Here is a 12,010-nt window from a genome sequence, read left to right as displayed (position 1 = left end):
TATCATTTTCTAAAATGTCTTACTACAATGTTTCTAATGAGCATTAAATAAGGAGGATCAACACATGCCAAAACAGATTTATAGTTAATTAATTTAGCAAAGCTACTTGCATTCCCAGAGAGAATGCCTATATATCTCTATGTAGCCCCCAATTTCCAGACATAGGTTATTTTTATTTGAAGTCCTCCAAAGGGCAGCCCTTACAGCTTTTTTCTAAAACAAAGGAATTTTGACTGCCTTTACCAGAAGCCAAGTTCTTAATACCCTTAATGATAGACCAGTCTAGTCCATGATTGTAAATGCATGGTCATTGTCCCAGAAGTACATGGTGGGCAGTTCCCCATAGCATCTTGTCTAAGGAACCACCAGTAGAGGACAAGTATGTTGATCCCCTTTCTCACATGGCAGAAACTCATAATAGCATAATAGCTTTGTGATATCAGCATAGCTTTGAGATGTTTTAATATCCTTGTAAAGTCATATTGTTGTGAATTCATAATAGCATTGTAATGTCATAATTCCATTGTGATGTCATAACATGATCATGTCTTAAGAGCATTGTGATGTCATGACAGCTTTGTTTTGTCATAATGGAATTGTGCTTTCATAACTACATTGTGATGTATCATAATATTGTGATGTTATAACAGCTTTGTGATGTCATAATATAATTATGGTGTCATAATTACATTGTGATGTCATAATAGCATTGGAATGTCATTATATTTGTGAGATCATAACACCATTGTAATAGCATAATAGCATTGTGATATCATCATAGCACTGTGATGCCATCATAGCATTGTGAAGTCATACCATTGTGAGGCCCTAATAACATTTTGCTGTCATAATAGTATTGTGATGTCAAAATTACCATTGTGATGTCATATCATTGTGTTGTCTTAATAGAATTAGATATCATATCACTGTGATCTTGTCGGGAGCCAGCAAAGCCCCCAGACTCTGATTTGTAATATCCTGCCGGACAAACAACAGAGGTCTGTGAATCATACCTTTTGGTTAATAGCCATAGACGTTGTTTTTAGTGACTGAATAACCTTGTGAGCCTCCACTGTAACAATCACATGAATTAAGTGATTTCTTACAATAGTCTTGGTGATTTTCCACAGTTATTTCCTCCTCCTCGAAACCCCCCTCCCTGCCAGAACTGCCCTATAAAAATAAAACTACTGCACAATAAAATCAGCACTTGAAAGGCATTCGTCTACTTGTGCTCATTTCTCTCTCTCCCTCATCTCCTACAGGTACGACCCCCTTCGCCCCCACCAATAACTAGGTCCCGCAGGGCGGGACAGAGTGGTGCCCAATGTGGGGCTCGAAGTACGGGTCGACCCTGACGGACCCTCGATAAAAGAGCAGGCCTGCGACATCAATAGATTGGTCACACTCCTCTGGCCCGGAGAAGAGTGCATGACCTGGTGAGTTTTTACACTTCCGTCTTATCGAGATGGGGCATTCTTTGTCTAAGGAGGCGTCCTTCATTAAGGATCTTAAAGCCTCCCTTCGAGAGAGAGGAATTAGGGTCAAGAAAAAAGATTTAATAAATTTCTTTATTTACATTGACAAGGCCTGTCCTTGGTTTATGTTGGATGGCCCTACCATTCATCCCAAAAAATGGCAAAAGGTAGGACGTGAGCTCAATCAAAAATTAACTGAGGAAGGAAATCAATCACTCTCCCCTACAGTCTTTTCCTTTTGGGGCATTATTAGAGATATTGTTGAGGATGCTGACAATGATGCTGGCAAACGACAGTTACTTTCGGTTGCTGAATATTGTCTTTCTTCATCCAAGCAAAATTCACCCGCCGCTTCTCGTCCTCCCTCTCGTGCTTCTGATTCCTTCTCTTTGGCTAACGCCTCTCCTCTTCCTAGCCTCCCTCGACTTTATCCGCCTCTTCCCACTGCTGATGTCCCGCCACCATACTCTGGAACGCCTAATCACAAAGAATCTTTAAAATCCCTTGGCCCACCCGTCTCTCCTGCACAAGATCCTGAACCTCTAGATCCTGGAGATGCCGCTGCGCTCGAGGACAAGGCTGCTCAATATCATAATGATGATGACCCTCCACTCGCCTCCGCACCTCTGCCATCTGCTCCTTTTGTCCTCCCATCCTTCCCTACACTGCCTACAGATATCCTCTCCGAGACCCGGTCTCGTCTTTCTGCCCAAGTCTGTGACCTAACCGAGATCCTCCATCTCCAACAACAACTTTCGTGACTTACAACTCGCTGTTCTGCCCTCCCTACATCCAATCCTGCCTCCACTATTCCTGAGCGTTCTCCTCCATCCAACTCTTCGCTCATAAATCCGGTTTTTCCTCTGCCCACCCCGTCTCAACTTACTTTTCCTGTTATTACTCGCTCGCAGGCAAGCCGTATTTCTGGCCCTTCTCAATCCACGCCTACTCGCCCTGATCATGTTAGCATTAGAATCCTTGACGATGAGGCCTCCGATGAACAAAATAGCGAAAGTGAAAGTGACAGCAAAGAGGGGCCCCAGGCTCCCAACTCCTCTAGCGCCCCTGCTAGTTCTTCCGCTAAAGCCAGAACAAAATCCTCCTCCAAGGAGCCTGGTGACTTTCATCTCCTTCGCTTCAAAAAATTAGAAAAACTTAACTCAGCCGTCCGCACCTATGGCCCTAATGCTCCTTTTACTATTTCCCTCCTTGAAAGTATGGCTGGGGGCGGATTCCTGACACCCAGTGAGTGGCTTACTGTTGTCCAATCGGTTCTCACAAGAGGCCAATTTCTCTCATGGCAGGCTGACTGGTATGACTGCTGCCGCAATCTGGATAATAACAATTTTAAAAATCCTGACAAAGCCTCAGCAAAATGGACATTTAATAAATTAACAGGACAGGAAAAATATGCTCCAGAACAAGTACAGCGTGCTTTTCCTGTCGGGCTCTTAGCTCAAGCCCATGGGGCTGCCCTTGCCGCCTGGCGGGCAATTCCAGTTAAGGGGTCTGTTCTTTCACCCTTAACAAAGATTATCCAAGGCAATAATGAGGACTATTCAGAATTTTTGGGGCGCCTCCTTGAGGCGGCGGAGCGATCATTGGGATCCGATAAAATAGAACAAAAAGAAAGTAAACTCCTTAAACAGCTGGCCTTTGAAAATGCTAACTCTGCCTGTAAGGCAGCCCTGCGGGGCAAATATAAAGATAAGGACCTTCCTGAGATGATTCGTATCTGCTCAGATGTTGACACCTTTACTCATAAGATGTCTCAGGCCATAAGTCTAGTCATGGGAGCCACACAAGGCCCCAGTTCAAAATTCCCTTGTTTTAAATGTGGACAAGTGCGACATTTTGCACGGCAATGCCTCAACAAAATTCTTCCCCTTCAGGACAAAATGGAGGGCTTCCTCGTCTCTTGCCCACTACTGTTTGTACACGTTGTTGACGGGGCAAACATTGGGCCGCTGCCTGCTGCTCCAAAATGGATGCTGCGGGAAATCCTCTCCCTCCCCCACAGGGAAACATGAGGAGGGGCCAGCCCCGGGTCCCTCAGCCTATCAACTTCATGCCGGCCTCGGGGGTAAGCCAGCCATGCCACAATCAGGCCCTAACACAGCCAGCGCCAGACCAACAGCCTGCCTTCACAGGGCCACTCCCGGGAGCGCAGGATTGGACCTCTGTGCCTCCACCGACTCAATTCTAACCCCTGAAGACAGGGTACAAGTTATCACCACAGGAAGTTTTGGGCCACCTCCCCCACAGACTTACTATTTAATTTTGGGTAGGGCATCTAGTACATTAAAAGGCATTAATGTCTTCCCCTCTTTAATTGATAACGATTATACTGGGGAAATAAAAATTTTGGCTAGCAGCACGCGGGGACCCCTCCCAATTACTAAGGGACAGCGATTGGCTCAAGCACTCCCCCTACCCCTAGATTTAACTGCTCCCGCTTTAGGCCCTCCTCGAGGACCATCTACTCCCGGATCCTCGGACATTTTCTGGATTCACCAAATGACTCAAGAGCGACCCACTCTAAAACTTAAACTCAATGGAAAAACATTTGAGGGCCTTTTGGATACAGGAGGAGATTCCACAGTAATTTCTCAAAGAGCATGGCCTTCTTCCTGGCCCTCCCAGCCAACTTTAACTCAGCTACAAGGCATAGGTCAATCTCTTAATACCCTACAGAGTTCCCAATTGCTGACCTGGGAGGACTCTGAGGGAAATAGCGGACACGTGCGTCCATTTATAGTCCCTGGGCTCCCTGTTACTCTCTGGGGGAGAGATATTCTTTCTCAAATGGGAGTCCTCATGTTTAGCCCCTCAGAGGCAGTCACCCAACAAATGCTTAAACAAGGCTTTATACCAGGAAAAGGATTAGGAAAAAATAATCAAGGACCACCCAAACCTATTTCGGTTGTTCCAAAATTTTCACGTACAGGACTTGGTTATGAATCACATTTTTTTAAGGGCCATTGCTCCCCCGGCACTCCAGGCAGATAAAATAACATGGAAAAGTGACTCCCCTGTCTGGGTTGACCAATGGCCCCTTCCTCAGAAAAAATTAGCAGCAGCCATGCAGTTGGTGCAGGAACAGCTTTTGGCTGGACATATTGTACTCTCCACTTGCCCGTGGAATACACCCATATTTGTTATTCAAAAGAAGGGGGAAAATGGAGACTTCTCCAAGACCTCAGAGAAATTAATAAGACTATGGTACCAATGGGGGCACTCGAACCAGGACTCCCCTCTCCGGTTACCATTCCTAAAGGCTATACAAAATTGGTTATTGATTTAAAAGATTGTTTCTTTTGTATTCCACTCCATCCTGATGACTGTAAGCGCTTTGCTTTCAGCGTTCCTGTTGTTAATTGTATCGGTCCATCACTCCGCTTCCAGTGGAGAGTGCTGCCCCAAGGGATGGCCAACAGTCCCACCCTTTGCCAAAAATATGTTGCCCAAGCTATTGACCCTTTTAGACTAAAATACCCCAAAATATATTTCATCACTGTATGGATGATATTTTATTGGCAGGACCCGATGCTACCGAACTACAGGCTATTGGACAGAACCTAAGTATTTCACTCCAACAACTGGGACTTCACATAGCCCCCAAGAAAGTGCAGCTTCACCCTCCCTATCTCTTTCTCGGTTTTGAACTCCTTCCCAATAATATCCTGTCTCAAAAGATACAACTTAGACGAGATTCACTTTCTACTTTAAATGATTTCCAAAAGCTTCTGGGAGATATTAATTGGCTTAGGCCTTATTTAAAGCTTACTACTGGGGAACTTAAACCTCTCTTTGATATTTTGCGAGGGGATCCTGACCCAGCATCCGCCCGACAGCTCACCCCAGAAGCCATTGAGTCCTTAGGCATAGTTGAAAAAGCTATACAAAATCAAAACGTTGGATATTTTTCCCCAGACCTGTCGCTTTGGCTATTAATTCTCCCCACAGCCTTTACTCCTACTGAACTTTTATGGCAAACTAAGCCCTTGTTCTGGATTCATCTCCCAGCGTCCCCCTCTAAAATACTTCCCACATATCCCTCATTGGTTGCTCAAATCTTCAAATTAGGAAGGGAGGCATCTCTCAAACTTTTTGGAAAGGACCCAGATATCGTCTGTACACTATATAATTCTTCTCAAGTACAGTGGTTAATTCAGACATCAGATGATTGGGCTGTTAATAGCATTTCCTTTCAGGGAAAACTTGATAATCATTATCCCACTGATAAACTTATTCAGTTTTTGCATAAACAATCTGACTTTTTTTCCAACACGAACCAAGACTTCTCCCATTCCCGGAGCTACATTGGTTTTTACTGATGGCTCCTCTTCAGGAATTGCTGCTTTTAGTATTCAGGGGCAGATTTTTCAATCTCAGACAGATCTCTCATCCGCTCAACTGGTGGAGCTGGTTGCAGTCATAAAAGTCTTCGAGATTCTCGCAAACCAAGCGTTTAATCTTTACACTGATAGTGCTTATGTTGCTACTTCTGTTCCGCTACTTGAGACTGTCCCTTATATTAGGCCTTCTACCAATGCTTCCCGTCTTTTTGCCAAATTACAAGCTTTAATACTAAGACGCTTAAAACCCTTTTTTATTGGACACATTCGAGCTCACTCCGGCCTTCCGGGACCCCTGAGTGAAGGAAATGACTTGGTAGACCAGGTCACCCAGCCTAAGTTAGCCCTTTTTATGACATCTGTTGAACAACCTAACCCCCTGATACAAGCCCAGGAAGCTCATCGCTTACACCATCTCAATGCCCAAATGCTTCGTCAGATGTTTTCTATTACAAGGGAGCAGGCTAGACAAATAGTCCGCCAATGCCAAAATTGCTTAATATTTTTGCCCGAGCCTCACCTAGGAGTCAACTCTCGAGGTCTGACACTGGGAGAGCTCTGGCAGATGGATGTTACACATTATTCCCCTTTCGGAAAATTAAAATACATTCATGTGTCTATAGATACCTTCAGTGGATTCATTTTTGCCTCTCTCCAATCGGGAGAAGCTACTAAACATGTTATAAGCCATATTCTTGCATGTTCTGCCTGCATGCCCTTACCTAAAATCATAAAGACAGACAATGGCCCTGGATATACCAGTAATAACTTTAAACAATTTTGTGCTCAATTAAAAATTAAACATATCACAGGGATCCCTTACAACCCACAGGGCCAAGGCATTGTAGAAAGAGCACATCAAACCCTTAAAAATATGCTTCAAAAATTGCAACATTCTGGAGGAATTTTATACCCACCAACAGGAAACTACAAAACCCTTTTAAATCATGCTTTATTTGTCTTATATTTCCTTACTCTTGATAATAATGGCAAGACTGCAGCTGACAGATTCTGGCACCCTTCCACATCGGATACCTCTGCTCAAGCAATGTGGAAAGACCCATTGACTTACAAGTGGTCTGGTCCGGACCCCGTATTAATTTGGGGAAAAGGACATGCATGTATATTTGACTCCAAGCAACAAAATGCCAAATGGCTCCCTGAAAGATTAATAAAGTTAATTAATCCCCCCAGGGAAACCCCTGAGGAAAAATCTAACTGTGTTTAATTACAGAAGGATGTTCGGCCTTGCCATTCTTTCGCTCCTGCTTGTAGTCCGGCTGGTGGAAAGTGCCCCCTCTCATCAGATTTATAATTATACCTGGGTTATTGAAAATCAGGCCGGAGATATTGTTAATTCTAGTTCTTCGGTCGGAACTCAGCCTCATTGGCCCGATTTAGAAGTGGACCTTTGTGCCCTTGCCCTTGGTGCACACCCTGATTGGGGTGTTGCCGAGATTCTTTGGCCTCGGCCCGGAGGTATAGCACCTGAGTCTCCGCATTTTCCTCCCAATCCTGGCTGTGCAAATGCTCTTGATAGAAGGATTCTTCAAAACCAGCATGGTATTTATGTCTGTCCAGGGGCCCATAGGGACCGATCTCTCAACTATAAATGCGGATGGGCAAATGATTATTTTTGTGCTTCATGGGGCTGTGAGACTACCGGAGATACCTACTGGAAGCTCACTTCCAGTTGGGATTATATTACTGTTAAACAAAAATACACCCCTCCAGAAAGGACTCTTAACCTATGCTTGCCCTTCATTGGGCTGTGTTCCCTCCACCTATTCGGAACTCAATCCTCAGACATTGCCCTTATCATGTAAAAATAATGATCCTATTACTAAAGGATGGTGTAACCCCCTGCTAATTCAATTTACTTCCCAGGCCAAGCAACAAACTTGGACTGGTCGAGGGTTTGAATGGGGATTTAGGTCCTATAAAACACATATTGGGCTCACCTTCAAAATTAAGTTACTTAAAACCATTCCCCATAAAACTCCTGTAGCTGTTGGACCTAATCCCATCCTCCAACCAGCAAAACCTAAGCTCCCTGCTGTTTCCAGTTTTACCACCCCTAGTTCTACCCTGTCGCCCCCTTCTGGAGCAACTCTTTTTCAGCCTACTCTCCCAGAGGAATATATGAGTTCTGCAGATCTCATCATTTCTTTGGTTAATGCTTCTTTAGAGGCAATTCGTAACACCAGCAACCCTGCCTATGAGGAATGTTGGATCTGCTTTTCTCCCACTCCTCCGTTTTATGAAGGCATAGCAATAATGGGTGATCCTATCCCCACCAATGACTCTAAGTCCCTGCTTTGGCATGCTTCACCTGAGGGAGGCCTCACTCTTAGCTCAGTCTCGGGTTTTGGCCATTGCCTCCTGGGACCCAATATGATTCCCCCACGACCATTACAGATGATCTGCAACCAGACATCTATTATTAATCAAACATTTTTATTCACTAAGGCTCCCAATAATACCTATTTTGCTTGTTCTACTGGACTTACTTCCTTTATTACTAGTAAGGATTTTTTAGAAAAAAGGGACTACTGTATCATTGTTGTTATTCTTCCCCAGTTTTTTATTCATGATCCTGATAGCTTTCTGTCCTTTTATGATGGTGGTATTCCTATTCAAAAAAGAGAACCTATAACGGCCATTACTCTTACTGTGCTTTTGGGCTTAAGTGCCGTGGGGACTGGAACCGGTATTGCTTCCATGGTCACTTCTCAACAACATTTTTCTCAGCTCCAAGCAACCATTGATAAAGATTTGAGTGAGCTCCGAGAAGGAGTACAAAATCTTAAAGATTCTGTGGCTTCCCTTTCCGAAATAGTTCTTCAAAACCGGCGAGGCCTTGACTTAGTTTTTTTAAAAGAGGGAGGCCTTTGTGCCGCCCTTAAAGAGGAATGCTGTTTTTATTCTGACAAGACTGGATTGGTACAAAACAGCACTAGATAAGGTCAAAAAGAACCTGGAAGAGTGTAAAACGGCTCGAGAACAACAGGAGTCTTTGTACCAAAATTGGTTTGCCACCTCTTCTTGGCTTTCCACTCTTCTTCCCAGCCTTTTGGGCCCCCTTATGGGTCTGTTTCTGCTCCTCACCTTTGGCCCTTGGGCCTTTAATCGTCTCTCAAGTTTTATTAAAAGACAGGTGGATTCTGCAATCAAGCCCATCCAAGTCCACTACCATCGCCTGGCTGGGAAAGAAGACTTTGCCATAGAGCTTCCACCTGATGCCCCAGCCTCCCGCCCCCTAGATTTTTCCTCCCTGCTCTCCCCTGCCCCGAGATGGAAGTTTTGGGGCCATCCTCGTAGCTAAATTTGGACTTTTATGACTCTCACAATTGGCTGACCAAAAATAAAATTTCTTCATTAGTTAACTAAGACAGTTAACTAATTAGTTAACTAATTTAACCGCTGCCTTCTAGTCATTAGGGTACACCCTCATAATTCTCTTCCTTACAAGTCTTTGGGAAGGATTAATGCGTTACATTTCCACAAAGTGAGTGGTCTGGTAAGTCAGAGATGGAATGAGTGGGTAAGTCTCGCCCCGCCTAAGACAGGACGATCTCACCTAGAGGAGGCCGATCCAATGACGGGTAAGGGTCCAGCACCGCCCTTCCAACAGGCTCAAACCCCGTTTGTGCCCCTGTTTTTATAAGGACTCTTGCCTCTCCTTTCTGTTGATTCAACTCGTCTATGGCCTTTGCACTTTGAGGGCTTTGTCCCATTGCATCAAAAATGGCATAGACCTATCAACAAAGGTAATGATGTCCTTAAGTCTCTCTGGGGAACACAACCTCTATGGCTTGTTTATGTGGGTTACCCAGGCAGGCTACAAAAATTGGCTGATCAAAATTATTCTTTACATGTTCATTGAGAGTCTTAAAAGTCCCCTTGCTTCTAAAAAGATAAAAAGGGAGGAGATGTCGGGAGCCGGCAAAGCCCCCAGACTCTGATTTGTAATATCCTGCCAGACAAACAACAGAGGTCTGTGAATCATACCTTTTGGTTAATAGCCCTGCCGGACAAACAACAGATGTCTGAAACCATGGACGTTGTTTTTAGTGACGGAATAACCTTGTGAGCCTCCACTGTAACAATCACATGAATTAAGTGATTTCTTACAATAGTCTTGGTGATTTTCCACAGTTATTTCCTCCTCCTCGAAACCCCCCTCCCTGCCAGAACTGCCCTATAAAAATAAAACTACTGCACAATAAAATCAGCACTTGAAAGGCATTCGTCTACTTGTGCTCATTTCTCTCTCTCCCTCATCTCCTACAGGTACGACCCCCTTCGCCCCCACCAATAACTAGGTCCCGCAGGGCGGGACAGAGTGGTGCCCAATGTGGGGCTCGAAGTACGGGTCGACCCTGACGGACCCTCGATAAAAGAGCAGGCCTGCGACATCAATAGATTGGTCACACTCCTCTGGCCCGGAGAAGAGTGCATGACCTGGTGAGTTTTTACACTTCCGTCTTATCGAGATGGGGCATTCTTTGTCTAAGGAGGCGTCCTTCATTAAGGATCTTAAAGCCTCCCTTCGAGAGAGAGGAATTAGGGTCAAGAAAAAAGATTTAATAAATTTCTTTATTTACATTGACAAGGCCTGTCCTTGGTTTATGTTGGATGGCCCTACCATTCATAATAGCATTGTAATGTCATAATAGCATTGGGAAGTCATGACACCATTGTGATAGCATAATAGCATTTTGATATCATAACATTGAGAAGTCCTAAATATCTTTGTAAAGTCATATTTTTCAAAGTCATAATAGCATTGTAATGGCATGATACCATTGTGATGTCATAATAGCATGGTGATATCATAATACCGTTTTGATGTCAGAATTCCATTGTAATATCATACCACAATCATGTTGTAATACGATTCTGATGCCATAATAGTATGGTGATGTCATAATACCATTGTTAAATCAGAATACCATTGCAGTGTCATACCATATTTATGCCATAATACCACTGTGATATCATATTATGTTTTTAAGGTAAATATAACATCATAATACCATTGTGTTGTCATAATAGCATTGTGTTGTTATTATAGCATTGAGAGTTCATACTATTGCCATGCCACATTAGCTTTGTGATATCATAATATCATAGTGATATCATCAATGCATTGTGATGTCCTAATACAATTGTGATGTGATAATAGCTTTGTGATGTCATAAAATCATTTTAATGTCATAATGTCATTGGAATATCATGAGGAATTTTGATGTCATGATGCCATTGTGAAGTCATAATAGCATTGTGATCTCAAAATTATATTGTGATGTTATACCACAATCATATCATAATACAACATTGATATAAAGCATTGTGATGTCATCATAGCATTGGGATGTCCTAATATCATTTTTAGGACATACTGTCCTTAATTTTAATAATCTTATCAGGTTGTAATTCCATTGTGATATCATAATAAAATTATGTTGTAATAGTATTATGATGTCATCATAACCTTGTTATGTCCTCATAGCATTGTGATGTCATAATATATTTTGATGTCATAATAACATCGTGATGTCATATAATTATGGAGTCATCGTAGTATTTAGGTATCAAACCATTGTGATGTCATAATACCTTTTTAAGTTTAATAATATTTTGATATCATAATACCATTCTGATCTCATAATAGCATTTTAAGAACATAATAGATTTGTGAAGTCATAACACCATTGTGTTCTCATAATCACATTGTGATGTTATAATATCACTGTGAAGTCAATACCATTGTGATATCAGAACAGCATTTTGATATCATAATACCATCTTGAAATCTTAATACTATAGTGATGTCATAATAACATTTTACTGTCATAATAGCATTGTGATGTCATAATAGTAGTGTCATGTCATAATAAGATTGTGAAATTATAACACCATTGGGATGTCATAATATTTTGATGTCATAATAGCCTTGTTGCGACATCTTAATATCATTCTGATATCAAAATACCATTTTGATGTCATAATAGCATTTTCAGATCATATGCCATTGATATGTCAAAATTACATTGTGATGTCATACCACAATCATGTTGTAATAGCATTGTAATGTCATAATAGCATTATAAGTCATAATACCACTGTGATGTCATAATACCATTCTATTTTTATGTTTTTATACTTTAT

The 12,010-nt window shown here is 42.5% G+C and overlaps 1 protein-coding gene across 1 annotated transcript; it reads left to right on the top strand.

Annotated features, from left to right (window-relative positions):
• The first annotated feature begins 1,468 nt into the window (after positions 1–1,468).
• Positions 1,469–3,508, top strand: LOC132651569 (endogenous retrovirus group K member 6 Gag polyprotein-like). Its single transcript, XM_060376815.1, has 2 exons — positions 1,469–2,191; positions 2,390–3,508. The coding sequence occupies exons 1-2, from the start codon at positions 1,469–1,471 to the stop codon at positions 3,506–3,508; spliced, it is 1,842 nt and encodes a 613-aa protein (XP_060232798.1).
• Positions 3,509–12,010: the final 8,502 nt, after the last annotated feature.

Source organism: Meriones unguiculatus (genome assembly GCF_030254825.1).
Source record: "Meriones unguiculatus strain TT.TT164.6M chromosome Y unlocalized genomic scaffold, Bangor_MerUng_6.1 ChrY_unordered_Scaffold_23, whole genome shotgun sequence".
NCBI lineage: Eukaryota > Metazoa > Chordata > Mammalia > Rodentia > Muridae > Meriones > Meriones unguiculatus.
This window is presented reverse-complemented; position numbering and strand designations above follow the sequence as displayed.

Coding starts and splice junctions, on each gene's coding strand:
- LOC132651569 (XM_060376815.1), top strand. CDS start 1,469: ATGGGGCATTCTTTGTCTAAGGAGGCGTCCTTCATTAAGGATCTTAAA. Junction 2,192..2,389: donor GGTCTCGTCTTTCTGCCCAA/GTCTGTGACCTA, acceptor ACTCGCTCGCAG/GCAAGCCGTATTTCTGGCCC.